The sequence below is a fragment of the Neomonachus schauinslandi genome, chromosome 6 (assembly GCF_002201575.2).
Source record: "Neomonachus schauinslandi chromosome 6, ASM220157v2, whole genome shotgun sequence".
Taxonomy (NCBI): domain Eukaryota; kingdom Metazoa; phylum Chordata; class Mammalia; order Carnivora; family Phocidae; genus Neomonachus; species Neomonachus schauinslandi.
The window spans coordinates 82,749,718-82,777,172 of record NC_058408.1 but is presented as its reverse complement, the minus strand read 5'-3'; the positions used below and the strand labels follow the sequence as shown (position 1 = coordinate 82,777,172).

General features: G+C 49.6%; 1 protein-coding gene across 2 annotated transcripts in view; it reads left to right on the top strand.

The window, feature by feature from the left end:
• Positions 1-27,455, top strand: part of SLC35F3 (solute carrier family 35 member F3) — a 372,599-nt gene that overhangs the window by 252,973 nt on the left and 92,171 nt on the right. Inside the window, exons 1-2 of one of the 2 annotated variants that reach the window (XM_021696180.1) lie at positions 4,684-4,759; positions 18,840-19,164. In XM_021696180.1, the coding sequence (XP_021551855.1) occupies positions 4,684-4,759; positions 18,840-19,164 (401 nt within the window). Of the gene's footprint in view, positions 1-4,683; positions 4,760-18,839; positions 19,165-27,455 lie in introns of those variants that run through there. The other variant, XM_021696179.1, reaches the window with a different exon arrangement.

Genomic DNA, 27,455 nt, shown 5'->3' with positions numbered 1-27,455 from the left:
AATAGAATAGAATAGAATAGAATAGAATAGAATAGAATAGAATAGAAGTGTTCATGCCCGGTAAGGGTAGTATTTCATTAAATATTCAAATCAGTTATATATGTGTTTGTATATGTAAAATATATTTTTACCAATTTGTAAATTGATAGATAATCTATTAGCAGTAAAATTCATCCTTTTTAGTGTGGAATTCTATGAATTTTAACAAAGGTAAATATATCTCTGTCAAAAAAGTGAGAAAACCACTTAAAACAGGAGTCCATTTAACTAACTGAAATATTCATGAAGGATATGGTTCTTTGAAGATCTTTGGAGGCAGTGACAACTGTCTTATCTTGGAAGATAATTTCATACACCCCAAATTTTAAAGCCAAATGGGACCTTGGAGATTGTTCAGTCAATGGTTTTCAAAACTTTCTTTGTACAGTGACAACTTTTTAATAAACTAAATCTAACACGGAACCCCAACATATGAAAGTACTCTTGACTTGCACAGAGACCAGGAAAAACAGTTTGAAAACTACCAGTGGGGTCTGTCTTGTGCCCAAGTTGGGAAACTGAGGCCAGAATAGGCTGCGTGACCTGTCAAGGTTGACCACTCTTTTTGGCAGAGCTGGAGCTCAAACTCAAGCTGTCATTGGCTGTCATGTCTCTTGGGCTCAAGAGAATCATGAGTATTACTTAACCCCATGAAGGGGATTGGGTGGATACCTTTTTGGAACAGTGTAGTGTGTCTATATAGATACATACCATTACAGAAGAAAGGATAGGCCAATGATCACCATGGCCAGCAGAAGTATGAGTCAGTCCAAGTTGTTTGGGCAACACAAATTATTTAGGGAAGCTAGAGCCTGAGTATAGAGCCAGGCCTGGGAGCCCAGTACCAGAAAGAAAAGTAGTAAGCCTCCAGAAAGTGAGGAATCAGCCAGGTCCTTAGAGCTGCCCACTTCCTGATGATTCATCCGTGGGTTGTCTGCCTCTCTCTTCCTAAAGGGCCATGGCTAGGCCCCCACCTGGAGTTGCAGTTTAAATCTAGCCTCTTGGTCATACAAGAAACTGGCTGATTTGTCTCCTTTCTTATCTGGGACTCTTCTTTCACTTTCTTACTCTTTGGTTTGTGAGTGGGAAGTGGGGGGCAGGCAGGGAGGCTGCCATGCAAGCCAGGGAATATAAAACCCATACTCATGGTATGTGAGTTCTGCATCATGGGCTTGTTACTCCCTGTATCTATTCAGTGAACTTGCTTCAGTGTTTGGGCCATAATGCTAAGAACACAAAACCCACCGACTCTTTATGAGCCTGCTATACCAGAATACCACAAATTGCCATTAAATATCCCACCGCCTCAACCTCATCAATGAAAAGAGAAAAACAAACCATAGAGTGGGGTTAGTAACAAAGAACATTCTTCTATCAGAGCAGATACCACGTCGTGTAAAGCTGAGGAAATACTGGGTTTGACGAGCAAACTGTCCCATACATTTTTAGAAGAGGACATTAATGAATATGACCTTGAAAAAGTCACCCTAATTCCTCTTTCAGATAAATTCCTATAATACTAAATTTAAGACAGGTAGATACCCAATGACACCACTGAGTTATTAGCTCACACCAAAATTCTCCAAAGAGGAATAGGGTCAAATGAACCATCCTCTTGCCTAGACATTATATATACAGGGTTGTTTCCATTGATAATTCAGGGATTATGTCTCTGTCTTTAATGAAAGAATTATTAACACTTTTTTTTTTGTAATTTGAGTTTTTAAGTGGGGAACTTGTGTGATTTTCTGGGTATCCCTGTGATTTCTGGGTATACCTATTTCAGGTATCCCTGAAATAGGTCATAGTAGCCTCACTCTAACATAGGGTTTTAAATTGTTGGAATTCTCAAAATACTAATGTGTGCTCATATACCAGCATACAGTTAACATTCTTAGAATAATTAGATAATTTTCTTCATGTGAGTTTTTAACTATGCAGCCTCACCACACTCACTCCCAACAAAGGTGTGCACTGAGGGGATCACTTCTCATATGGTTAAGCAGCAGGAACTCCTATTTTTAAAAGAAGTATAGGGAATATTTGGGGGGGTAAGATTTTTTTGGTTGAAACACAAGGTGTGAGCTGATGGAGTTGGGTGTAGAAAACAAGAAACAGCATGCATTCTTAAAATTAAGGGGGGAAGTTGAGATAACAATTGGTACCTCTTCTTTGATAAGCAGAAGTTGACAGACACAAGAAGATGATGACCTTTCAGGTATTAGAAGGTCATGGGGTATCCTGTAGGGGGGAAAAGGTTTAGGTATAATTATTTAATGAGTGAAGTCAATGACAGGAGTATTTAACAATAATACTTAATCATCTATTTAACTTATACATGACATTGCAATAAATAGAAAGCAGATCTATGAAAAACAGATAAATATTTATTGGGCACTTCTGTTGTGAGCCACGCAGCAGAACGTGGACAGGCTAACTTAAAGTGCTGTGGGAGACCCAGACTCCAGGAGGTTCAAGAGCATGATGAAATCAATCAAAACCACATTCAAGTGACAGGAAATGGATTATGGGTTACTTGACTAGTATCTCCCACCCGAATTGGAATAGTTAAGTGGAATGTTTGCATTTTGCATCCACAACATAAGAGAAGAGCATGGCAGGTTTTTGTAAATACAGTAGTGAATACAGGTTTTTGATTCGTTCAGACTGGGATTTCCCTTCTTGGACAGTTACTCACTCTATGACCTGGGACATTTTATGTAACCTCTCTTAGCCTCAGGTTCCCCATCTATAAAACAAGGTAACAGCGATCTCACAGAGCTTTTGCAAATAAGTAATGAAATGGCGTCTGTAAAACAAATTGACTTGGTACTTGAGAGCAAATAGGTACTGCTAGTCTGTGATATGTTTTAGTTACTGTGTATCTAATAAATGTTGATTGATGAACTTGGTGAAACAACACATAAGAATGTTATGTTTATTAAAAAGGTCCTCTTTACGTAAGATGGAATTTTTTGCTTTAGGCTTCTTTGTGCTTAATTTTTACAAATCTAATCCACAAAATTGACTTAGAGTGTCATCTCTAGGGGTCCTGGGTCAAATTCCTTGTGAGAGGCATATAATGTAGAGGCTACCACTAGAGGGCTCTGCAGTGATTGGCTATAGTAATGAGGAGGACACAACCTTGACAAGCCATCGCCTTTTGGAGACTCAGGGGCCATTCTGTCCATTGTGACTCTTCAAGAGGGCAAGTAATAACAGGACAACTTATAGGAGCCACTTCCGCCAGAGACCTGGGGGTATACAGGTGGATATCACTAGAACCTCTTGCTCTAAGGTCATTCTCTACCTTTACCACTCCACCAAGTCACCCTTCCGGGGGACGAGAATTACACTGTACAGTAGAATATCAACTTTGAGACAGGAAACCAGGTAGAGCGGGAGCTTCTCAAACTCTGTGTAAAGACTTAACAATAACAACAAAACCTACCGTGAAGGGCCAATGAATCTTCAGTTTCCCAGAGGAGGCTGGGACCCAAACTGATGCCTGGACACGTGTGAGTAAGATGCCCATAAAGCTTTGTGGACTTCTGGGGCTGCCCAAGCCCTGTGCATCCTACCTGCAGGGTGGTGGCAGGGCCCCTTTATTAATGATGCATTATCATTGGGTAAATGCCCTGGGGACTCGGTGATCCCTTAAAGCTCAACCCAGCCAATGATGCAGTAGGAGGGCCACTGCTTTTTTAAAGGCATCATTGGCCAGTAGCTTACAGCTGGGTCTGAGTGGGAGCCCTGAGACCAGTGCCTGCAGAGGTAAGTGCCAGACCCGCTGCTGACACACGAAACTGGGAGCTGGCCAGAAATGAAATTTTCTCCACCTCCCAGGGAGTTGGGCCTCGCCCGCAGTAGGGGCAGGAAAAGAAATCTCCAAGCCTGGGTTTTCTTGTTGCTACATTGCTCTGTGGACTCTGCATCTTCTTCCCCGCTCTCTACCCACCCCCCCAAATTGTTGTCCGCCGATGCCAGACAAAATAATGGGGCTCCTAGACTCTTTCAAAGAAGTTAAACGCAAGCCGTGGGAAGCTTTGCTTTTTTTCCGACTTCTTCCTGTAAACCACAGTTGGGGACTTGGTGCAGGGAAGAGTCAGCTCTCAATCCGAAGTCAGACGCCTGGCTTTTTTAAACTCGTGAAATACTGAGGCTAAGTTCTCGGGTCTCCCCTCCCGTGAGTTGGTGGCGATAAAGGGCTGGTCGGGGAGCCGCTGGCCAGCCCTGGCGCCCTGACCCGAGGCCACAGCCAGGACAGGGCCGGGAGGGAGGGCCCCGGGCTGCGGGGCTGGGCGTCCCAGGGCGGGGGGCGGAGCAGGTGAGCCCGTGGGGTGGGCGTGGGGAGTGCACTTGTACGTGACGTTGGAGTTTGCAGCAACCTCCAGGCAGGAGTCTGTGGGCGCGTGTGTGGAGTGGCTGCGCGGCCAGGGAAGATGTGCTCGGAGGGGCGGCCGCCGCAGTGAGCCGGGCGGCGACAGGAGCCCGGCCGGCAGCCCCGGGGGCAGGGCCTGAGCGGCCAGCCGCTCGCGCTTCTCCGCGGCGGAGGCCACCGGGACCGGACCCGAGAGGCGCGCCCCAGCCGGCCCCAGGATGTAGGCGATCGGCGGAGGCGCTCCTGCAGGCGGACGGCTCATCATGAAGAAGCACTCGGCCCGGGTGGCCCCGCTCAGCGCCTGCAACAGTCCGGTCCTTACCCTCACCAAAGTGGAAGGTAACGGCCTGGGGCGGCGGGGGCTGGCGCGAGGTCGCTGCACCCCGGCGTGGGGGGGGGGGACCGCCACCCTGTCCGGACTGCCTGGCCGTGGGTGCCGCCGCGCTCCCCAGGAAGCGTCGCCCGCAGTGCAGCGCCCCGATGCCCGCTGCCTGCGGGGGACTGGCAGCTCGGTAGCTCCCGGGCCGGGCTGAGCCGCTGCGGGGTCTGCAGGGCTGTCCCTGCGCTGCCAGAACACAGCGCTGGCTCCTCCCTGCGTGGCCCCCAGCGCATCTGGCAGCAACAGGGGCAGCGGTGGCCTGAGCTCCTGCCGGTCCTGTCCTGGGGCACCTGCCAGCTGGGGCCGGGGAGGAGGGGGTCTCCTTCACCCCCCCCCCCCACACACACACAGGCATGCACACACACACACACACACACACACACACACCACTTGAATCCCCTGGGTTTGGAGCATCCCCTCCACTCCCACCCCCACCCCCAGGCAGACCAGAGGTATTGCTCAGCCCTTGAAGGCAGGAGATGCTGCCGCAGGCCCAGCCATCTCTCTTGCCCCTGAAGCTGACCGGCCCACCCATGTGACTGCCCAGCTCCACCAGCAGCCTGTAAACAGGTCCTTTCCCCCACTCAGGGGAAAGACACAGGCACATAATCAGACAAAGCTATCATTCTGCTGGTCTGGGACCTTCTTTTCTGGAGGGGCGGGGGGATGCAGAGACCAGCCTCAGTCCTTAACTTCTTCTAGCAGAAGGCGGAATGACCAGTGTCCGTAGAGCTGGCCAGTTTAGCCAAGTGAGGGCTGGGAAGGGGCCACCAGCCAGTGGGAAGAGGAAGGCAGATCCCCTCGGTTCTGGGCCCTCACTTATCCTGAACTAACAGAGCCCAGTGCAACCAGTGCGGAAGGGAAAGCCCAGCTTCTGTGGCCTGGGGCCACAGCCTGGAGCCCGGACCTCTGTGTGATAGCTTCCAAGGACCTTGATCCTCTCAGGAGTTGTTGTTTGTTACAGGGAGACAGAACCAGTAAGAATAAGACAGAAGCTAGCAGGGCACTTGGGTACACGCAGCCCATCCGCAGAGGTCTGCCAGGAGCCATCCTGGTACCATTACCCCCATCCTACAGATGAAGACTATGAGACCGGGAAAGGTTGGATTGACTTGTCCCAGACCTACAGCTAGCTAATAGATGGTGAAACAGGAAGGGAATCCTGGGCCCTCTGATCCCCAAACCCATGCTTTTCAGAATGTTTTTCTGCACTAACCTGCAACTACTTACCTTTTTCATCATTTTCTGTCTATAGAAGGTTGCTTTTTTTTCCCTTCGTGTACCTGTCTCTTCTTCCCCTCCCCCATCCCCATCTCGGGAGAGACTTGATATCTGTCATCTACACCTGAATTGAGTGCAGCTGCCGACTTTCCTAAGGGGGTTTGCATTTCCAAGTCTTCTTGGGGACACCACCCAGATGTACATGCAAGTTGGGGAGAGGAAGGGTTAGATATATATTTACCTTAGGGAACGTGGAAGTGTCTACTCACTCCTGGGGTCCTTGTGGGAAGTCACCCCACGCCCACCTTTTAAGTAAGGCAGGTCGGTGCTGCTCCCCAACAATAGTGTCACCCCTGGTAATCCCCAGCCCATCGAGCAGGACGGGTCTGAGCTGCACTTGGGAGTCAGGCTGGGCACGGATGGTGAGGTCATCCAGGCTCGGTGCTGTGACCCAGAGGTGCCGCAGGGGGCAGCGGGTGACATGCCGGAGCCAGGGTCACCTTCAGGGAATAAAAATGGGGATACCCTTCCCCAGTTCCTGTAGGGCTACTATCAGACGAGCTTTGAGTTTCCTGTCCACGCTGACAACCTTAGCAAGGCGCGAACTTGGTTTTTTAACCAGCATTTGCACGTACCTATGGTGTGGGTAGTGGACAGTGTATGTAACAGAGAATCTGAGAGATCAGGGATCAAGACTGTGCTCTTCCCCCTGTACCATTGGACTTGTGTAAACCGTAATGACTGGACCTCGGTTACCTAGTTTGAGCCCTTGTAAAACAGAAGTAACAACCTACCTCAGCTGACTTTTGGGAATGCAGCGAGGTAGGCTAGGTGATAATACCTAGCACCTGTCTGGCACACAGTAGGTGCTTAATAAATGTCTGGCAGTCCTCCCATCACAGATCGTCTTGCGCCTTCAGCAAAGCATCTTGCTGTTCTCAAGGAGTACGTGTGGGGATGGTATCTGGAAGCATCTGCACAGTTCCAGTGATACTAGAAAGCCCCAGTTCCCGTTCTGTATGGGATCCCTAAGTGTAGGTCAGCAGAAGTCTTCAATCCAGGATAAAACCTGCCCTTCGCATGCCTGGGCATATACGTGTAGCACTTTTTTCTCTGCCTGTTTGTTTTTTTTTTCCTTAGTGTTTTTGTTCAGTTTGGCTTTGGGTCTATTTTTTGAAACATTTGCATCTCGTGTGCTTGCTGTGGAAGTGCTGAATCATTTTGTTTTGCCTTGGATGCACAGGGCAAGGTGGTCCCCATACTGTGGTTGTTTCTGTGTGGAAGGCAGACAGGCTACAGTGATGGAACGCAGCCAGCAAGAAATATTTATTAGGTTTCGGAGTGTGTCTTCTATGGAGAGGCAAGAAGGCACCAGCATGCGGTACATAAAAAACCAAAATAGAAAATGCAATGCTTGAACTTCAACACAGAAGAATGAAAAAGATGACTTCATTTACTCAAAAAATACCTCATCCAACCCTACTCCATCCTACTCCATGTCCCTTGTCCATTTAGTGAGGCCCTAGAAATGCAAAAACGAACATTAGCTTCATTCCCTTAAGGAAGTTTTAGTCTAGAGGAAAAGAGACATGGAGACCGATCCATTTTCTAGTATAAGATAGTAAGTTCTGGTTCAAAGCTAAGAACAGAGTGTCACAGGGACACTGATCGTTAAGTAATGTGAGGAGGCCCTCCTAAGGAGGAGGCCTTCTTGAGGAGAAGACCTTTCTGAGCAGGAGGAGACCTGTCTGAGGAGGAGGCATTCTTGAGGAGAAGACTTTCCTGAGGAGGAGGAGGCCTCTCTGAGGAGGAAGCTTTCTGAGGTAGAGGTGTTGTACCCGAAGTGAGAAAACTTGTCAGGCACAGAAGGGAGGGAAGGCTGTTTCAGGCAGAAGGAATGGTGTGTGTACAGGCTTGGCCAGGAAGCCTGAGAAGGAGAGAGCAGCTGGGCCCCAGTAAGGGCTTGAGGCTTGAAAAGTGGTTCCCAGCCAGGTTGATGGCATCTGTCCCGTCTGACAGCATATCTTGTTCTCATATCCTTTTCCTCTCTTTCCCATCGGACTCAGACACCGAATATCGATCAGTAACACATGTCTAGTCGAGGAGTATTTCCTGGGATCATCTGTGTTCACAGCCCCCTAATTCACATTCACTACAGTTACATTCAGTAGGAATTAGTAGTTGAGAACAGTATAACAGGTTTCCCCAAGAGGCCTGGCAACATGCAGTCAGGTGGGAAGAGTGAGGGCTTTGAAATTAGACGGATGGGTTTAGTGCCCGCCTCTCATGCTGAGCCAAGTAACTTTGGCAAATGATTAAAGCTCAGTGGGAATCCGTTCTCTCATATGGAAATGAGTGTTGACAATACAGTCCCTCTTACTAATGAGAGTAATAGGTTTTTTTGCTGATGAGCCTACCATGTTGCAGGCACTTTGTTGAGGGAGGTTGCTACCTTATTGCTATTTCTCCTAAAGGAAGTACAGGCACTGTCACCCCGGTTTATAGACAAGGAAGCTGAGTTTCAGAGAAATCATTCATGCAAGGTCATGCGGTTGGAAAGCAAGGGTGCTGGGCTCCATGTCAGTATCTACCTGGCTCCAAAATGTTGCAACACCTCGGTACAATTGCATTTCATTGGAAGAGCAGTGAGATTTACATCTGCTGATGGCACTTTGAAAGCGTTCAGGAAACGTTTGCTCACTGGAGCTCCCACTACAATCGGAGGTAGAAGTCTGGACCGTCACTGGGGCTCCCTGTTGTTGATATTCTCTGCTCCTGGGGCAGTTAGCCTGTCTCAGCCACCCCCACTGTAGGTGTGTCTACTTTGTTTCTATTAATGGGGTAGGGCTATCATCCTGGGATGCTCCGTGATCACGTAAGTGGAGACCCAACCCTGCTGGTCCAGTCTGAGAGGAGTCTTAAAAAATATACTGCCGAAGTGTTCCTGTACCCAAAAATGTTTCCCAGGTTGGATTGTCCGAGACCTGAAACCTCAATAACAAAAGTCACTTGTATATTGAACAAATATGTTACCTAATCGGATATTACTGAAGATGAACCAGATATCACTGAGAATGCCAGGGGGCATCAGTTATAATCCTGACTCAACAGAGCTTCCAAACAAGTGAGAAATGTCACAAATGCATATAAATAACAATTACATGTTGGGATCTAATTTTTTTTAAAATTCCATGAAAGGATCATAAAATAAATGGCATGTTTCAGCAGAGGGCGAGCTCACTTCTGGCTGGGTCGCAGATGGCCACCACGCAGCTCTCTTGCCCCTGTTCCCCCCTGCTTTGCCAAAATGACACAATCTAATGACAGTCTTTCCCGCTGAGCCTGGATATGGCCTCAGAATCCTCCTCCTCACCCAGATCCAGGTGATGACGATCCATTCTTTGGACTTGGACTTCAGCATGAGCAGGGCAGCGTGGAAGAGGCTGTCCTGTGGCCTCCGGGGTCATGGGCAGGAGGTTCGAACGCAGTGTTCCTGGGTTCCTGGCCACAGACAGAGGTGCAGAGCTGGGAAAGGCTGGTACTGCGAGCCGCTGGCTGGGGCTAGAGCTCGTGTTGCTGCAGAAGCTGGGGGGGAGGGACGGGGCCGGGGTTCGGAGGCCTCCTGAGTGCTGGGCTCAGGAGAGTAGAATTAAGCAGGCAGGAAGGGGAAAGGCACCATCGAAGTCTGAGAAAATTGGACAGTCTTCTATAGCTGGGTGTTCAAAATGGGTCAAGAAGTCTATTTCAACAGTCACAATAAATACTTTTTAATAAAGGATGTTTAGGATAGAATCAAAAATACCCAAGTGTTTCACAGACAGTTTCAGCTGGAGGGCTGGAAAGGAAGCCCTCAAAGACGGCTCTGAAGGTTAAGCCTGAGCAATTCAGGGAACAGAGGTGCCGTTAACAGCAATGGGAACAGCAAGGGTAGGAGGGGAAGACACAGAGAAATGTGGACACGTGGGGTAGGGAAGCCAGGGACCTGAGTTGGTGGCGTTGATCTTCTTTGTAACATAGGAAGTAGAATCATCTGCCTAAAATCATGGGTGGGGACTGGAGGCCTGCAGAGGTGGGAACAGGTTCAGGAGAGCTGTGTTGGAAGAGCCAAGAAGAGATGTAATTCTTAAAAGCCTTTTTGGCAAGTGATACGTTTTCACTGGTTAAGACATTGTGTGACTCGGGAGAAGATGTGCGGAGAAGAACGCTGGGTGAGGGTCAGCACCCTGACCTCTCCTTTCCTGCTCCCCCACTTGCTAATTAATATACCAGATACGTTGCCTCACCTCTCGGAGCCCAGCCTTCTCTTCTCTGAAAAGATAGGGGATTGGAATAGATCTTCTATCGGCTCTTTCACAGGAAACAGTCTGTGAGTCTGTTAAGTAGCTTTCTCATTAGCAGAGATGGGTTTATCTGATTAAAACCCTTCCCTGGCTGTCCTCAGAGTGCAGAGCTCTGAGAAAATGGAACCCAGGACAAACAAGAGATTTGGCCTGTGCTTGCTTGTGTGTGTGTGTGTGCACGCGGGCAGGTGTGTTCATGAAGATGCACGTACTTTCAGGGGTGACTTTGCTATTTGAACATGGGGAGGAAAGGCCAGCCACATGAGTACAACTTGCCCCATGAATCTTCAGCAGGAGGGAACTGCTCTCCCCCAGGTGATAGGGTGGTGCAAACAAAGGTATAGGAAGACCTCGGAGAGAAGCTGCAACTCCCAAGTTTTGCTCGGGGCAGGCTGGGTGTTTTCGTAGAAAAGCCTCAGGGCTCGGGATTAGCTGAGCCACGTCAGCCTCTGTTGATGCTGAAGGTGGGAGATAAAGCCTCAGAGGAGGAGTTTCACACCTTAAGGCCGACCCCACTTTCTGTCCTCGTTGGAGTATGTTCAGTCCTGCCTGTGCCTGACCAAGCTGAGAAGTTGGTGCTATTTCATAAAAGAGTGCTTCATTCTTCAAGATAAATTGAATAAGCTCCCACGCCACCAGTTAAAATACGGCCCTGTTGTCCCAGGAGAAGGCCCCAGGGTGCACCCCTTCCTTCCTGCAGAGCTGCATTCTGCCCCGAGGGGCCACCCCTGCCTACAGTCTGCCCTCTTGTAAAACGGTGGCTGTCCCTCTGAGCCCCGCCAGCCTGAACTCCAGTCCAAGGATAAACCTCAGCAACGGAGAGTGTGTGCATGCTCGCCAGTGTGTGTGCGCGCGCACGCGAGCGCGCGGGTCATTGGCAGCCCCAGAATACCACCGGTCTGCATGCGTTGACACCTGCTGTGTGTACAGGCGTGCAGATGGTGAGGTTCCGGGGGCTGCACGCGCCGCGCCTGGCAGGGCATGCAGATTCAAACTGGATGCCCGCGAGCTGGCTCACACACAGCCCTTGCTCCCCTCCCAAGGCGGACAGCCACCTTCCTTCCCCGGGGCACACACGGCTTTATTTAAAGCTTACCTCCAGCCAGACATTTTCCCACATGTCACATTAACCTGCGGCTGTGTACGCGCCAGGATTATTGTAAATCTGCTGCACGAGGTGGCACTGTTTGGACACTTGGGAGTCACGTGGGGACCTCCAAGGAAATGGGGAGCGGGGTGCACATGGGGTCCGCACGTCTGAGATGTCTTTACTGACACGGAGAGATGGCAGGGGCAGCCGGCCGGACTTAGGCCTGATTCAGTCCAGTTCGCCAGCTGCCACAGGGGAGGTCTTCGGGGACATCAGGGAGAAGCCTCCCACCACCCCACTCCACCCCCCAAGAAGCAGCCTCCATTCATCTCCCAATTCTGTATCCACACCCGGGAAAGAATTTGGGTTTTTAAAAACAACTTTGCAGCTGCTGTGTGCTCCGTCTTCTGTAAACTGCCTCGGGGACTCACTTTCCACTTTCCACCTTCGTTGGAGGTGTAATTTCTCCTCCTCAAAATTCATCAAAATACGTACTCTGTCATCTGCAGCTCGTCCCCACATTGTACACGATGGCGCTCACGGTCTGTGCGTCACACCCCCACAAGCACAGCGCCCACCGCGGGGACGTCCCCAGGTTCCTTGGCTCCAGCTGCCGTAACTAAGTACCACAGGCTGGGTGACTTTGGCAGCAGACACTGATTTTCTCGGTTCTGGAGGCTGGAAGTCCCAAGATCAAGGTGCTGGCAGATTTGGTTCCTGGCTTGTAGATGGCCACCCCCGACTGTGTCCTCACGTGGCCCATGTGCACCCAGGGAGAGCGTGAGAATGAGCTCTCTGCTAGCTCTTTTATAAGGCCACACCCTATCAGATCAGCATCCCACCCTTACGACCTCCTTTGACCTTCATTACCTTCTTAGAGGCTCCATCTCCAAAGGCAGCCACACTGGGGGTTCGGGCTGCAGTGTATGAATTTGGTGGGGGGGGACACAAACGGCCAGTTCGTCGCAACCTCCATTCCCGGGTGCTGAGTCCTGGCCCAGAGTCCCACACCCAGTCAGGCTCTTCCAAGTTTAAAAACAGGGTCTGTCGTCTGGAAACGTGAGGTCCATTTTTAGTGATCCGCACTTCTGACTGGGGTGTTGGGCACCATGAGCCTACATCAACGCTCCCCCTGCTTGTGCTCTCTCACTCTGTCAAATAAATAAAATCTTTAAAAAAAAAAATTATTTATTTGAGAGAGAGAGCGTGACGTGGGGCTCGATCCCAGGACCCTGGGATCGTGACCTGAGCCGAAGGCAGATGCTTAACCAACTAAGCCACCCAGGCACCCCAGCCTCCAACTTTAATTACCTGTGGATTCTGTTCTTTCCCTGTGCCCAGTGCCAGTCAGGAGCATGACTGGGGCCTCAGCCATGTCCGAATAATGGGAGTATTTTCTGACCCCAAACCCAGAAGTCCAAACAGATGGTCTGGCAAGTTCAGGTGGGCATAATGGGTCAGGAAATGTGAAATGGGGATTGCTTTGGGACATCCAGTGCCTGTAGTGACCTTCTACACGGGACAGCCTCTTCTTCCTTCTTCTCCAAACCACTACTTAAAAAACAAAACAAAACGCAGTCACGTGTAAACTCACTGAGCAAGTATTTAAAGAGGGTATCAGATAAAAGCAGAAGTGCATTTTTAGGAGATGAATTACACTTGCAGACGGCCATAAACAAAAGCTTTCTTCTAAGCTCTTCATTTTACAAAAGCTATTTAGTTGGGTGGCCCGGTCCTGAACTGGTGTGTGTATCAGTGATCGATAAATGGGAACTGCAGGCCCTCTCCCCCTGGAAAGTCCAGGAAGAACAGAGAGGAGGCTCCCGTTCCCAGAGCAGCTCTCCACCGTGTCGTTTGGACGGAGCTAGAGGTACCAGCCCCTCTAAGACGTGGGCACGTAGCCACTTGGCCGCTTTGCGCTTCACAGCAGGTGTCAATAAATAGTAGTGGGATAAGCAGCCCCAAAACATAGCTAGTCCACCCAAGAGAAATGAAAGCATAAGTCACACAGAGAATTTTATGTCAGCGTTCACAGCAGCGTTATTCACAGTAGCCAAAAAGGGGAAATGATGTGCATGCCCATCAGCTGACGAATGGAGAAACACAGTGTAAGAGTATCGAACAACGGAATACTCCCCAGCCATGAAAGGATGAACTGTTGCCACATGATGCAACATGGATGAACTCCAAAGACATTATGGTAAATGAAAGAAGCCAGATGCAGAAGTCACATATGAAATATCCAGAATAGGCGGATCTGTGGAGATAGCAGCTTTTTGCTGCCTGGGGTTGGGGGTGGGAGTAGGTAGTGGCAGAAGGTGGGCATCAGGACTCATGTTGGTGCGATGGAAATGTTCTAAGACTGGATAGTGGTGATCGTTTCACAGTTCTGTAAATTTAATGAAAGTCATGAATTGTACTCCTAAAACAAGTGAATTTTATGGTTATGAAATGTATGCCTCAAAAAAGCTATAAAAAATAGCTATATAGGTCTCATTGATAGAGATGATATTGGGGCCTGCCCCCTCCTGGTCTCTGTACAGGGAATCGCCTTTGCTTCTGGGAGGCTGGGACCGTGCCAGCCAATGGGCCTTTGATCCCAGCTCTGGGTCTCTTACCCCTAAGACATGACTTGGGCACTTTCTAAGCACAAACTTCCCAGATGCTTTTTCATAGAGTCACTGACAATCCACTTATTCTCAGGGGAGCTCAAAAAAAAAAAAAGTTAGTCTTCTCCTGGAAGTTTGGAAGAGCCATTTTATGGGAACTTTAAGAGTGAATGCTTTTCCAGTTTTTCTTGCTTTCTCATTATAGAAATGGACTTTCACTGAATAAACACCAAAGAACCCCAATTCATCATTTTCTCAGGGGAAAGCAGTGGACAACTCATGAAACAAAGGCTTGCCTTGGTCTCAGAATGAGGTGGTTGCTAAACCAGACCTCCAGCTTACCCATCAGGACCTAGAGTTTCCTTGTCCTGAGCAGACCCGGTCTCTAGGAGCTGCTTGTACTTGACCCAAGATTGTGAATGCTTTCTAAGCGCTGGTAGAGACCAGCATTGAGTGTGATTTTACAGGTCATAGGCCTGATGCATGGTGTCAATAAATTGCCTCTCTCGGAGATCAGAGCTCAGGATGGAAGTTCATGCATGGATCTGGTTACATCTCACCATGCCATGGAGTACACGTTGTGTACAAGAGAACGCTCCTCCAACACACACACACCTTTTTCTACAATGGCCAGTGGAAGCAACTCAGGCAACAGAACAGGGAAGAGCCACTCATCCCCCAGTGCTGCTGAGTGAATTAAGTGGCATAACCAAAAGGAGATGCTTGGCTCCACCATTATAGCATGTACGACCACTGGGTCAGAGTGTATAATCAACTTTGCATTGCTCCCAGAACTGTTGGCTCAAATGCAAGGTTAGGATGGAAGGCACAAGATCATCAGTAGAGGGGCAGTGAGCGGGAAGGGGTGTTAGAGAGGGAAGGGTGACATAAATAGCATCCCTAGTCGTATAATAATGGTCAAAGGAGCTGGGACAGGAAACAGCATGAGGCTAATCCAGCACTGATTTCTTTGAAGCAGTCTGCACTGCCTCTTTCAGCTGTTACATATACTGAAGGAGTGAAACCAAATGCAGAGGAATCGCTTGACTTGCAGTTTAGGATGGGAAGGAATGTCAGCGAAAGTTTCCTGCACTTGAAGGTTTGAGAGGCTTTTGAGAAAGGGATACTGCCCCCCCCCCATTGTAATTCCTCCTCTCTGAAACCTGAGCATAAATTGAACAGTGCACTGAAAATGACCCTGAGAATGGTCCATGACATGGGATGCATTTGCTGCCTTTCGAATAGTGGAAAATGAGTGCGCCTACAAACCAAACTTATTATGTCACTCTATACTTATTCCTTAACTCATTGTAGCTGTTCATTATAGACACTGGGGCACGTACTAATGTAGGACTAACATCTGAATTTTCTCTGGTCCCTTTGGCCTGAACATCTGACCAAGGCAAGATTGGGTGTCCCAGTGGGCTCTCCGATCCCACTGCCTTGCTCACTGCTCCTCAGCAGACCATGTGTATTCCTGACCCTGAACTTTTCTCCCCTTTTTACTCAGAGCCTTTCTATCTTTCAAGACCCAGGCCAGGCTTCTGTTTCATCTGGTTCTTTTCACTGTTATCACAGCCCACACTGGTCATGCTCTGTTCAGGATTTCCGTTACAGCCAAAATCTGTTTTGCACATAATTGTTCTGTAATGCTTTCATAGGTCTGTTTTGTCATTCCCAGACAGGCTGTAAGTTCCTGAAGAACAGTAATCATGCTTTATATTTATTTTATTGACTGTCCGAAGCTCTTGGCACAGGGCGGATGCTTCATGGCGGTTCCCTAGCTAACTGAGATGTTCCTACGATACATCACGCTGTATGGAGCCCTTTGAGACTTAGGAAGTCCGTGCCATTATGCATTCGGTTAAATGAATGCTGGATGAAACATAATATGATCCCAGTTTTGCTGTGTGTGTGTGTGTGTGTGTGTGGTGCGAAGACACAAAAGACTAGGAAAAATGCTGCAAAATCTCAACAGTATTATCTCTGGTTACTCAGATTAGTGTGAATTCCTTATGAGTTATGCTCTTCAGTACTTCTGTAAACTACTTACAAAGAATATTTTTGGTTTATGGGAAGTAGGTCTATTCTAACAGAATATTAGGAATGAGTGAGGTAATGAAATTGATAATTATTGTTATCATAAGAAGCTCACTACAGTGAAATGGAAAGTTTGCGATGAATTCGGGTTGGACGCCTAGGATTCTTTGTGGGTCTATTCCAGTGTTTCCCAAAGTGTGTTCCAAGGGGCACCATTCCTACCACAGGTGTTAACATTTAAATAATATGGGAAACAAGGGCGCCTGGGTGGCTCAGTTGGTTAGGCGGCCAGCTCTTGATTTCAGCTCAGGTCATGATCTCACAGTCATGAGATGGAGCCCCACGTCAGGCTCTGCACTCAGTGAGGAGTCTGCTTGAGATTCTCTCCCTCCCCCTGCCCCTCCCCAACTCGTGCATGCATGTGCACGCACTCTCAAATAAATAAATCTTTAAAAATAATAATAATAATATGGGAAACACACATTCTATAGCTGTGGAAATTCACAATGTCCATTAGCCCTGAGTATTCTTAAAGCAAAGGAACCTGGCTCTGATCTACCTAGTATTCCAAACTTTTTTGATCATGGAATCCTTTTTGCTTATAATGCCTGTTAACATGTTGGGAAGCATTGTTCTGATTTTTAAAGAATAGCATAGATTTTAGTTTTGAATGTCTTTGTATTGCTTGTATATTATTGAATATTCCCTTGGTTAAATGATCTGCAAGGGTGACAAAGTTAGGAGTTTGACTTCTTTATTCCAAATCTGTGGGAGCATTTTAACACAACATCACATGATTTGGTGACTTTCTCTGTCATTGTACCAGGACACAGCATCTGTCATTACTTCATTAAGTTTTAAAACTGTATTTGCCACAATGGAGAACTCAATGAAGAAAACAAGCCACAAGCCTGAATTTACTCACCCTCCTCCAGAGTCCATCTTCAGTAGGAAGTTAGTCGTGGGAAACTGTATTTTCTTTTTCCGCAGATTTTTTTTTTTCATTTCCCTATGAGGTTTTGATAGTGGTAATGATAGTTGAGAGATCACCCCCAGCACTGCTTGGAAATTATCCCAATAATGAAAGGTTGCAGGGCTAACCCACAATGTCAGGTAATCGGTGTATAAATTGAAATGTGCGTGCTTCTATCTGAAATTGAATTTGCCTTAAGTTGTGGGTATTCGTTGGGAACGACGTCCAGACATCCTGGTGAGAGGGCATAACACAGAAGGATGGGACTCTGCCTTGCTTTTGCCGTTCTGTGCCTCTCCCTCCCCTCCATCCCATGGCAGAAACACACAATTTGCTGGAAGCTCAGAGGGTGGTTATGCATTTGATTTTCCAAACGCTTTCTGGCTATCCTATATACTCAGGTGAGAAGAAAGAGGAAGAGGGACATTAAACATTAATAAAGCGGGTAAGGAAGCACAATATAGATGGGGTCAAGTAAGATTGGGGCCAGTAAAGGATGTGATCTCTCCCTCACTAGTCACGTAAGGCTTGGGATTACCTTTGGCTAAAACAGATACAGCCAGGGCTGGCCGTTCATCATAGGGTTAGCTAACGTCTGTATAAGAGGCTACTTTCAGGATTTTGCCTTGTGGATTTATTATGTTTTAGAAAGTGTGATATACAAAGCTTGGTTTAATGTCATTAAACAAAATACACAGAGTATATGTGACCCCGGTGTATTTTGCACTATCTCGTGTACCCCCGTGGTGGAGACCGCCTTTTAGCACTGGGCGCCCCCATTCCGCCAGGTGCCAGGCTGAATGGAAGAACGGCAAGTACGCTATCTCCCGGAGGTTTGCATCTGTCCGTAGTTACGCCCTATGCGAGGTACAGCTCTGTTTAAATTTTCCAGCTGACTGACACGCACACAATCATGAATGAAAACCAAACAGTGGAAAATAAGGTCTTTTCAGCCCCTCGCGGGCTGTGGGAACAGCGCCGCAGAGCCACGCTGCGGGCTGTGGCCTGGTTTCCAGAAGTCACGTGGCTTAAAATGGAATGTCTGAGGCCTTCCACGGCGGCCGCTGCCAGAGGCTGTGGTTTTTAAGTAACACTTCGACGTGCAACTGAAGACCATCAGCAGGAAGATGAGACAGATAAAGAGGGGAGAGAGAAAAGTCTCTTTTTCCTAGGCACGCAAAATAAGATGAGCATCTTCGGCATCTGTGCCTTTAAGTAACAGGCCGGAGGAGCTTCTTGCAGTATCCTGGGAGCTTTTAGAGGTCAGGGCCTATGACCTTCGCATGCAGGCATCCCCAGCCCCTGGCATGCCCACTGCCCTGTGGGCACAGCAGGACTCGTGAGCAGGCACAGCCCAGGGCGGAAAGATTTCAGCCTGTGTGTGTTGGACAGGTGTTTCCCAAACACTGATGCGCGCACAGATCACCTGTTGAAATGCAGCTTCAGCTTCTGGGCTTCTGGGGTGGGGCCTGAGATGCTCCGTTTCCAGCAAGCTGGGGGGTGGGTGCCCATGCTGCCAGCCCAGGGACCACACTGTGAGGGTAAGGATCCCAGAGGATAACTAGACCAGTGAAAAATGTCTTCCGTTTAAGTTTTGTTTCAGAAAGCTGCCTCCACAGCCCCTCATCCCCCCCCCGCCCAGGGTGGCTGGCCGTGACAGCGACAGTGGGGTCAGGTGCCTCCTGGCTCCCGCCCGCGCCTTGGTCTGGGGCGGCGAGGGGGAGGTGTGCAGGCCCCCCAGGTAACCAACCCCTTCTCTTCCCCCAGGGGAGGAGCGCCCCCGGGACTCCCCGGGCCCGGCGGAGGCCCCGGCGCCGGCTGGGGCGGAGGCCGGCGGCAGAACGAGCCACCATTGCTGGAGATGCTCCCGGGCGCAGCTCAAGAAGATGTTCTGGGGCGTGGCGGTGGTGCTGTGTGTGTGCTCCTCCTGGGCAGGCTCCACACAGCTCGCCAAGCTGACCTTCAGGAAGTTCGATGCTCCTTTCACCCTGACGTGGTTTGCCACCAACTGGAACTTTCTGTTCTTCCCCTTGTACTACGTGGGGCACGTCTGCAAGTCGGAGGAGAAGCAGTCTGTGAGGCAGAGATACAGGTAGGCAGCTCGCAGACGGCAGGCCCCAAGCTCTGGGCTGCTCTCCTGAGTGCTGGTGCCGCTGGGCTGTCCGGAAGCTGGCGCTGTGTCGGGCCGGTGGGAACAGTGGTGAGAGGTCCCAGAGTCCCCTGCTGTCTGAGCGGGGCCAGGATTGGGATTCTCTCCCCGGCCCCTGGGGCGGTGAACACCTGCTTCCTGTGTTCTGCCCTGAGAACTCCTTTATACGAAACAAAAGGCAGCATCTTCTAGAAAGAGCCTGTGGTAGGTCCCCAGAAAGGGTAGAACAGGGACAACTCTGTAGCTCCGTTACCCCTCCTCAGGCTGGGGTGAGCAACGCGAGTCCCTGGAGCCAGGTGACATGGCTGCTTCCTGTAACTTACCTTCCCTCACGGAGATGTTCGCTGCAAAAAACTGATTACTCATTCTCCTTCCAACCCAAGACATTTCCTCCTTTGGTGATGTGATTGCATGGGTCTGATTACCCGGCAGTGTGGCTCTCAAAATCAAAGCAGCGTCTGAACGTCGTTGACTCTGCTTTCTCATATGGAGCCCACTGCTATGACCTCCCTTTCACCAAAAAGCCAGAAGCCCTGACAAGCCCTCCAGCTCAATAGAGAGCAGGGTACCCCCAGCCCTCCTCGGAAGTCAAATTGTTGGTGTTGACCTTGAGTCCTCATCTTAGGCCCGTTGTGGGATCTCATGGTTTCCCTAATTGGAGGCCCTCTGTGGGCTGTGTTGAGGGCTTCCTGCTGGCCCAAATCAGAACTATTCAGGAAAAAAACCAGGAAAGAATACTGGCCAAGGTGACCAGGTGGGCCCTGAGAGCTTAGCTTTGGTCAGCCCCAGAGGTGGGAAAAAAAATTGAAAGTTGAAGGTTCTTTACTCCTTTACCACTGCCTTCTTTCCCACTTCACCCCACCTCGCCAGACACATGTCCCATAAAACCACCACGCCCCCCGTACCATCTGCTTCAAGCTTCAGCCCTGTTCTGAAGTTGCCACCAGAAGTCACAAGATAAGTAAAAACAGGGAGCAAAGAGTTTGGGGAATGGAGGTCTAGACTCGGGTCAGGATCTTTCTGTGGGAACCTACCATTAGATGTCCCTATAAAGTTACAGGTGGAGGTGTGAGGTGCCCAACTTTTGTACGGTTCGGAGAGAATTCGGACTGGCTCCTTTGTTGTAAGTCAGACCACTGATTCTAGAGGAAGGGGCTCCGATGGAGCACGGACTGAGTCACAAGGCAGCCTCACATGTCCCCTTAGTGGAAAGGATTCAGAGCAAAATCTGGGGACAAGGTCTGGGGCAGGAGTAAGGAGCCTAGAGCCCAGAACCAGGGCCCAGGCCTGGGGCATTCTCAATATTAAATTAAACCAGTGGCTTATGGACCAGCCAGAAATTGCCAAAGAGGTGCTTAATACATCTCTCTTGAAGAGCAGCCAAAAGCAGACAGGTTTAGAAACTTTGCTAGGGCCCACGATTGTCCCCAGGGCAAGAGGAAAATAACGGTCTGCTTTTGGTCACAGACAAGAACAGATATTCAGTAAACAATGTACTTAACAGTCGTGTAGCTCTGAGCATAGTTTGCGATTAGAAGTTTGCCTTTCTTTAAACTGACTAGAATATTGAGCTCCTTCTTCTTAACAAAGAGCTCAAAGTGAGCTGCTGTGGCCTTTCTTGAGAGAGAATCACTGGCAGAGAAGGTGACAAGGGTTTCCCTGCTCCCTTCACCCCTGCGTGCTGAAACGAGGCCTCTCCTGAGGGCAAGACGGGCTGCCGCCTTAAACATGTATCCCCCTCGTGACCACTGCTCACCTCGGGACAAGACAGGCACTGCGGGCCACTCAGGCCAGGCCCCGCACCCCTTAACTGACTGCTGAGAACAATACAGAAGGAACCGCGCTCGGTGGTGGTTAAAGAGTCCAGGTGGGAAAAAGGAGAGGTCCCTGAAGTGGATTAGTTCAACACAGACATCAGTCAGCACAACTTCGGCTCATTGTCTCCCTGTACAAAGTGTCTGGGAAGGATCATGAACAGATTCTGAAGGTGGAGTCAGCTGGAGAGCAGTGATGGGAGGGCCAGTAATCACAACGTGATCAGGGAAGCCAGCTAAAACCCTGCCCAGTTTCTACAATAAAGCTTAGCTCCACCTCTTTAAAAAAAAAGTCACAAAACCTTTCTTGAAAATCAGCTCTGAGCAGAGCTGCCCCATTTACCAACTGGTTACTGGGTAGCTGGTCCAGCTGCGCCCATAGCCGTGCGGGGGGCAAGGAGGGATTCTTCCTCAGGAAAGGGAGAGAGACATTTTCACATCACCGACTTGACTCAGGAGATGGTGACTCTGTCACAGCGACATTGGGAGTCCTCGAAACAGACTTGGGGATTCCTGGAAGTCAAGGAAAACTGAAATCACCTCTTCCATTTTGGGGCTTTTGTCAGAATTAGTGCTGGCGAGGGAAAGATCTAGAGGCAGCTGAGGAGTTGTGTCTGGCTAAAAGAAGTGTTTCAGCAAGAAACTAGGCAGAAAAGAGCAAAGGTAGAGACCTTTATCACAGAGAGGGAAGCGGTGAAGGTAGGTCTTCTTGTGGCTGTCAGGAAGCAATCAGATGGAAGGTTCTCTGCCCCAAGCCCTCCCCTGCTAGGCTAGGTTTCCCCAGCGTGAAGCTAGAAAAGTCAGCCAAGGCAGAGGGGAAAGCAGCCATTGCCCAGCGCAGAGCCCCTGAACCCCAGCAAGTCTACCTGAGATCTCGCTGAAGGGCGGACGCTGATTGATTTGGTCGGTCTGGGTGGATCTGAGATTCTGCTTTCCTCACGAGCTTCCCGGGGGTGCTGCTGGAGCTGCTGCTGGCCCAAGGGCCGCACTTTGACTCTAACAGCCCTGGGGACACGTGTGAGACTTAGCTGCAGGTTTTTAAATGCTGCCAGTCTGACCAAATGCAGGAGCCAGGATTCACCATACCACGTAGCACTGATGAGTGACTCACTTCGGGCCCCGGGGATGTTTGAGCCCCAGTCCTGTGCCACTTTAGAGGGAGGAGAGGCTCCACGGGCAATCACGTAAGCTCTGGGAGCCTCAGGTGCTCATTTGTAAATGGAATTTGGTGACACATGCACCGTCTCACCCACGAGATTGTTGGGTGATCGGATGAGACACCGTACAGGCAAGTGCCCTATCAGCTGTGAAATGCCATTAAAATGTGAGGAACTGTCACTGCCCTGTGCTGTCCTCTGTGGGTTGCAGCCAGGGATATAGCCCAGGCCTTGTTCATCGGGCGCCTTGCGGTGATCTATTCACATGAGAGGAGTGGGTGCAAGTGCTAAGCCTGCAGGGTCATGCAGGGGTTATTCCTTGGAGAAATCTGCTCTGGATGCACAAGGCATCCTAGGGTTGATCCGGGCTTCTCATGATCGGGCACTGTTGTCAGGAATTAAGAGTGTGAACGTGAAAACCCCCCAGCCCAAGCATCCTGGGTTCCCAGTCTCAAGCCTGTGGTCCCCTCATGTTTGCTGACATGCACCAAGGAAGCAGCAATGCCCAAGACCCAGGACAGGCTCTGGCCATGGAGATGCGTGTGGGTGCTGTAGAAACTGCCGGCACAACCCAACAGGGGTGTCCCCAGAGTCTCCTCCACAGCTGGGCGCCTGGGGAGGAGGCTGCACTAGGTCCGTGCCGGTATGACTTTCCGGGACAGGAGGACAGCTTCTCAGATCCCAGGGACCGCCACGGGCAGCAGAGATCGGCCAGAGAGGATCTGGAGCTCCTGCACACTTGTCAGAAGGCCTTCCAGGGATTTCTACCCGTAGTGACCTCTTTTCATAAGCAAACGCTAGAACCTTCTGCTATTGCGTAGCTGCCAGAAGAGTGAACGGTACAGTGGTGACAGATGTCATCCTCTGCCTTTGGTAGTTTTGGGCTTCTGTAAGGTAGCCAACTGATTCTGTTTCAGAAACACCGAGAAACAGTCTCAGCCAAGAAGGGGGCAGTTTTGATGCCTTTCATCTTAAATCCTGCCAGGGCCCAGTGTGTACGTAGCTGCGCGGACTTAATGCAGGAACCATGTATGGTCTTGTGGCAATAACATTCAAGGACTAAGGAGCAAAGTGGAGCGGTTGCGATCCAGACGTTTGTTCCTTCTGAAAGCAGCATCGCACATCTTGTCTGGGCGAGGCACTAGGGACACAGAGATGAAGGAGCACCCGGTATGAGAGCCAGACAGGCAAGCAAGGGGGGTGGGTGTGCATGCAGGGGAGCCTGGGGGAGAGCCCAGGTGCCTGGGTCCTGGGGCAGGGTGGGAAGGTTTCTTCGAGGAGATGACCGAGGAACAACCTCTTTAAAGACAAGCGGACAGTGCTCTGGGTGCTGGACCCCGGGCAGGCAGAGTAGCTCGGGGAAGCGCAGAGGCTACACAGAGAGAGCATGGCCCGTGAGGGAGCTCTGATTGGCTGTGGGACGTAAGTGGGGTGGGGGAAGTTAGATAGGAGCAGCCCCTGGTGACTCTCCCACACCTTGCAGAGAGGGTTGAATTCTGGCATGAATCCTGGGGGGGAGGAGGGGAGTGTGGAAGGGTTCTAGGTAGAACAGAGAACAGAGAAGCCATGAGACTGGATCTAGAAATACCACCACCGCACTGTGGGACGTGGAGCAGAGTGCGAGGCTGCAGGCCCATGCAGTTGAACAAACTCTTGTTGACGTCTGTGTATGGGGCATGCGGACACATGTGGGGAACACAGGTGATGTTCCTTGCCGTAGGAGCTCATGATGAGCAAGAGAGAGAGACCCACATGGAAACCAGAACGAGCTGTAAGGAGGAGGCAGGCAGGAGGGCGGGGAGCCAGGGAGTGCGTGGACAGGGCAGGGCAGATGTTAGAGCTATAGTCAGATTGAGGCCCAGAGCAGAAGGGCTTTGGATGCTGCTGAATCAAGGGCTTTATTCTTGAAGCAGCAGGATCCTTGGGGACATTTTGAGTAGAGGACGAATATCATCAGAGCTGCTTGCAAAAGTAAGGCTCCAAGCACTAATTCCACAACTGCTTACAGAATATGCCCCCTTTCACATCAACAGTACAGTGACTCGCGTGTTTTCATTTTTTGTTTCTTTTTGGGGTTTTTTTAGCAGGGAGAGAGAACCCAGTTTCTGAGAAATGCCAAGATTTTGAGTGTACATCTTAAAGTATTACAAAGCTGGATCTCTTGCTCTGAATTGTCACTTCTTCTTCACCCTAAGGTGAACTTTTATACCGGTGAAAAAGATTTCGGTGGTCATTTTCTTGACAAACTCAGGCATTCTGAAAATAGGTCCATCCAGGAAACTCTGGCACGTGTTAGTGGGGCCCCGTGTGAATGCTAAGGCATCACCAAGGCAGTCCTAATTAGCAACACCCCAGCACACCCCTGCCTTCCTGGTGCCATGGGGCCTTCTGTCTGATGCGAGCTGGTAAGAGCTTTCTTACCCTGAGCCCCAGACATGCTCTGGCCTGGTCTCCCATCAACAGCTCTTCATAGGGTGAGGGCACTTTGGAATCAAGGACTTCCACCCTAGGAGGATGGAGATAGGCCTTCATTTGTTCTACAAAATTTGCCAAGGTTCTAGGTGCTATGGATAACAGCAGTGACCAAAACAAGTGAAAAATCCCTGCCTTTGTGTAGCTTACATTTTAGTGGGGAAACAAACAGTAAACAAATAAAATATGATATGTCCCATGAAGCCAGGCTGGAGGGTTGGGGTGCTGAGTGGGGAGGCGATGGTGTTAGGCTAGGGACCTCTCTGTCTGTTGAAGGGGCCTGTGATTACCCCAACATCTCCCCACCCCACCCAGACCTAAATGCCTGGGTTAGCCCTGCTTACCCACTGGCTCGTTCATTCTTGATTTCTACAAGCATTCCTTTCTGCACCTACTCTGACCCTGCACCGCGGGGTCCTGGGGAACAGAAGTTCCAAGCACATTCTTGCCCTCGAGTTGCTCATAATCCAGTGGGTGAAGCTACCTTTGTACCCCTGGATACAGGAATCAGGTGGCAAGGAGGCCTGACCCATTTGGCCTCCTGTGGGACCCAAGAGCCCTGGCCAAGCCACGAGCTCAGAGGGCCCAACAGAGGGACGGAGGGGCAAAACTGTCTTGTGCTCAGCACATCCCTCTGCCTTCACCCTTCCCCCTGACTCGGAGCAGTCTTGTTTCCTGTCTTATTTTCCAGAACCATCAACCCCCAAAGCAGCGACATGTCCAGAGAGCCCTGCAGTTGATGTGTAATGTTTTGTTGTTTGTTTTGTAATCAGTTTAGAAAAAAAAATGGGCAAAAATTGGGGAACTTTAGTTTTTAATTGGCCTGTGTCTTCTGCTTGGTGGTAAATAATGGCAGTGGTATATAACCATCTTTATGCCAGGAGATTTTGGTCAGGCTCGCTGCTGAAGCAGAGTACCTCCTCCCCACTCCACCCCCTGACACCACACAGGTGCACACGCACACACACAAGCCATGCTCCAGGTCTGAATGGGAAGTCATAATGGGTCTCAGTGTCAGCAAAAGAAGAAATGAGACAGGTGTGACTGACATAGGTTTAGATCATCTCTGCCTGTTTTAAGATGTCATTTGAAATATTCAAGGATGCATTAGTGGAGAAGTGAAAGACAGAGCATTGTCCTCATGACCCAGATGGTGACAGCGCCCTCCTGCTTTTATACCGGGTCTCCCATGCTCGGAAGGGTCCACCCCTGTGTCCTCTCATCATGGTGTTCATCGTGTAGCTCATTTGCTTCTCCTCATGTATCATCCCCACCTCACCCCTGCATCTCAGCTAGACAGCTGCTGACTCCATCCCAGGGAAATTCAGTGACAGCCAGACTCTCCCATAGATGAGTCCAGAATATTCTACAAGTGATTTTTCAGCTTTCACTGAGGCAATAGGAAATACTGTGTTAGCTCCTGATCTCCTCTGTTCTCATGTACTTCAGCCTCCGACTATCCCCTGGTTATCTGAGGTCTTTGGTAATCCCTGAAAGGATATCAAGGCTTTGGCTTTGAAGTTCAGCAGTTTATGGAGATTATGTAATTTAACCTTGTACTTTCAGAGCACGTCGAATTCAGCTGCAGCAATGTTATGTTTTCCCATGCAGCTTCTTGGAAGTTTTGCCAAAGGTCAGATCCAATGCTCATACTTGTGGGTTTGAAGAATAGTAGCCATTTAAGTAATTGCCGTATCAATGGGATTACTGCTCTTTGGGGGTCCAGATGCCTTAGGCTAGACTTACCAACAAGAAATATAGTAAAATTGTGCCAGGGCCCTTGTGAACATTTGCAAGATCCATGTTGCAGTGGCACGGAAGGTGTAGAGCAAGGAGGGGTTGCTTTCCAGAGGGTGATCCTAGAGGAGCCGAGTTAATAGACAGTGGAGAAGGGCCCCTGTGCATGGATGCGGGAAGGTTCTGAGAGGCATGTGCAGGTGTGTATGGGCTGCCAGAGGATGCATGCAGCTGATGGGCACAGGAGACACAGACCCCACCCCATCCCACCCATTTCTTACTTTCCATGTAATTCTTAGTCATAGAGTCAAAGTTAGTAAGCCAGCTCACGGGCATATTGAAATTTTAAAATTTCACCACATTTAGGGAAAAAAATCATCTGCACAGAGGTCTTAAAAGATCAGGAAGGGACTTTGAGGATTCTCTGATCCAACTCATCCATATTATCAAAGAGGCCACAGATGCTCAGAGAAGGGGCATGAGACCTTTGTTCTCTTCAGTTCCAGACGTCTTTAGATATGCCGCCAGGAAGGAAATAGGTCAACACTCTTTCCTCATAGGGAAGAACAAGGAGGCAGTACCTGGGCAGGACGGAGCAACAATGGGTAAGAAAGCCACCAGCCGACACTGGGGGCACAGTGATAAAATGATCAGAATGCAGGCTTGTCTTTGGACAGCTCAGGTTCGAAGCCCAGCTTTGCCTTTATTTCACTCTGTGGCCATAGATTGGTCACCAAAAACTCTAAGCTTCACTCCTTCTCTCTAAAACAGAGCCCCCGATACCCACCCCTGGGTGTTGTAGTTGGGATTGCCCTTCCTCTGGGCTCTCAAAGCTCTTGTCTAGACCTTGTGTTCCACCTGCACAGGCTTAAATGTGATGGTATGTATAAAGCCCCAAACTGCACTTGGTCCAGAGGTTTGGTATCCATCTTCCGTTGACTTCAAATGTGAATCCCCAGACTCAAACAAACCATGGCTCCCACTCTCTGCAGATTATAGGATGGTGATGATGATGGTGAAGATGATAGCGATGATGATGATGGTGATCATGGTG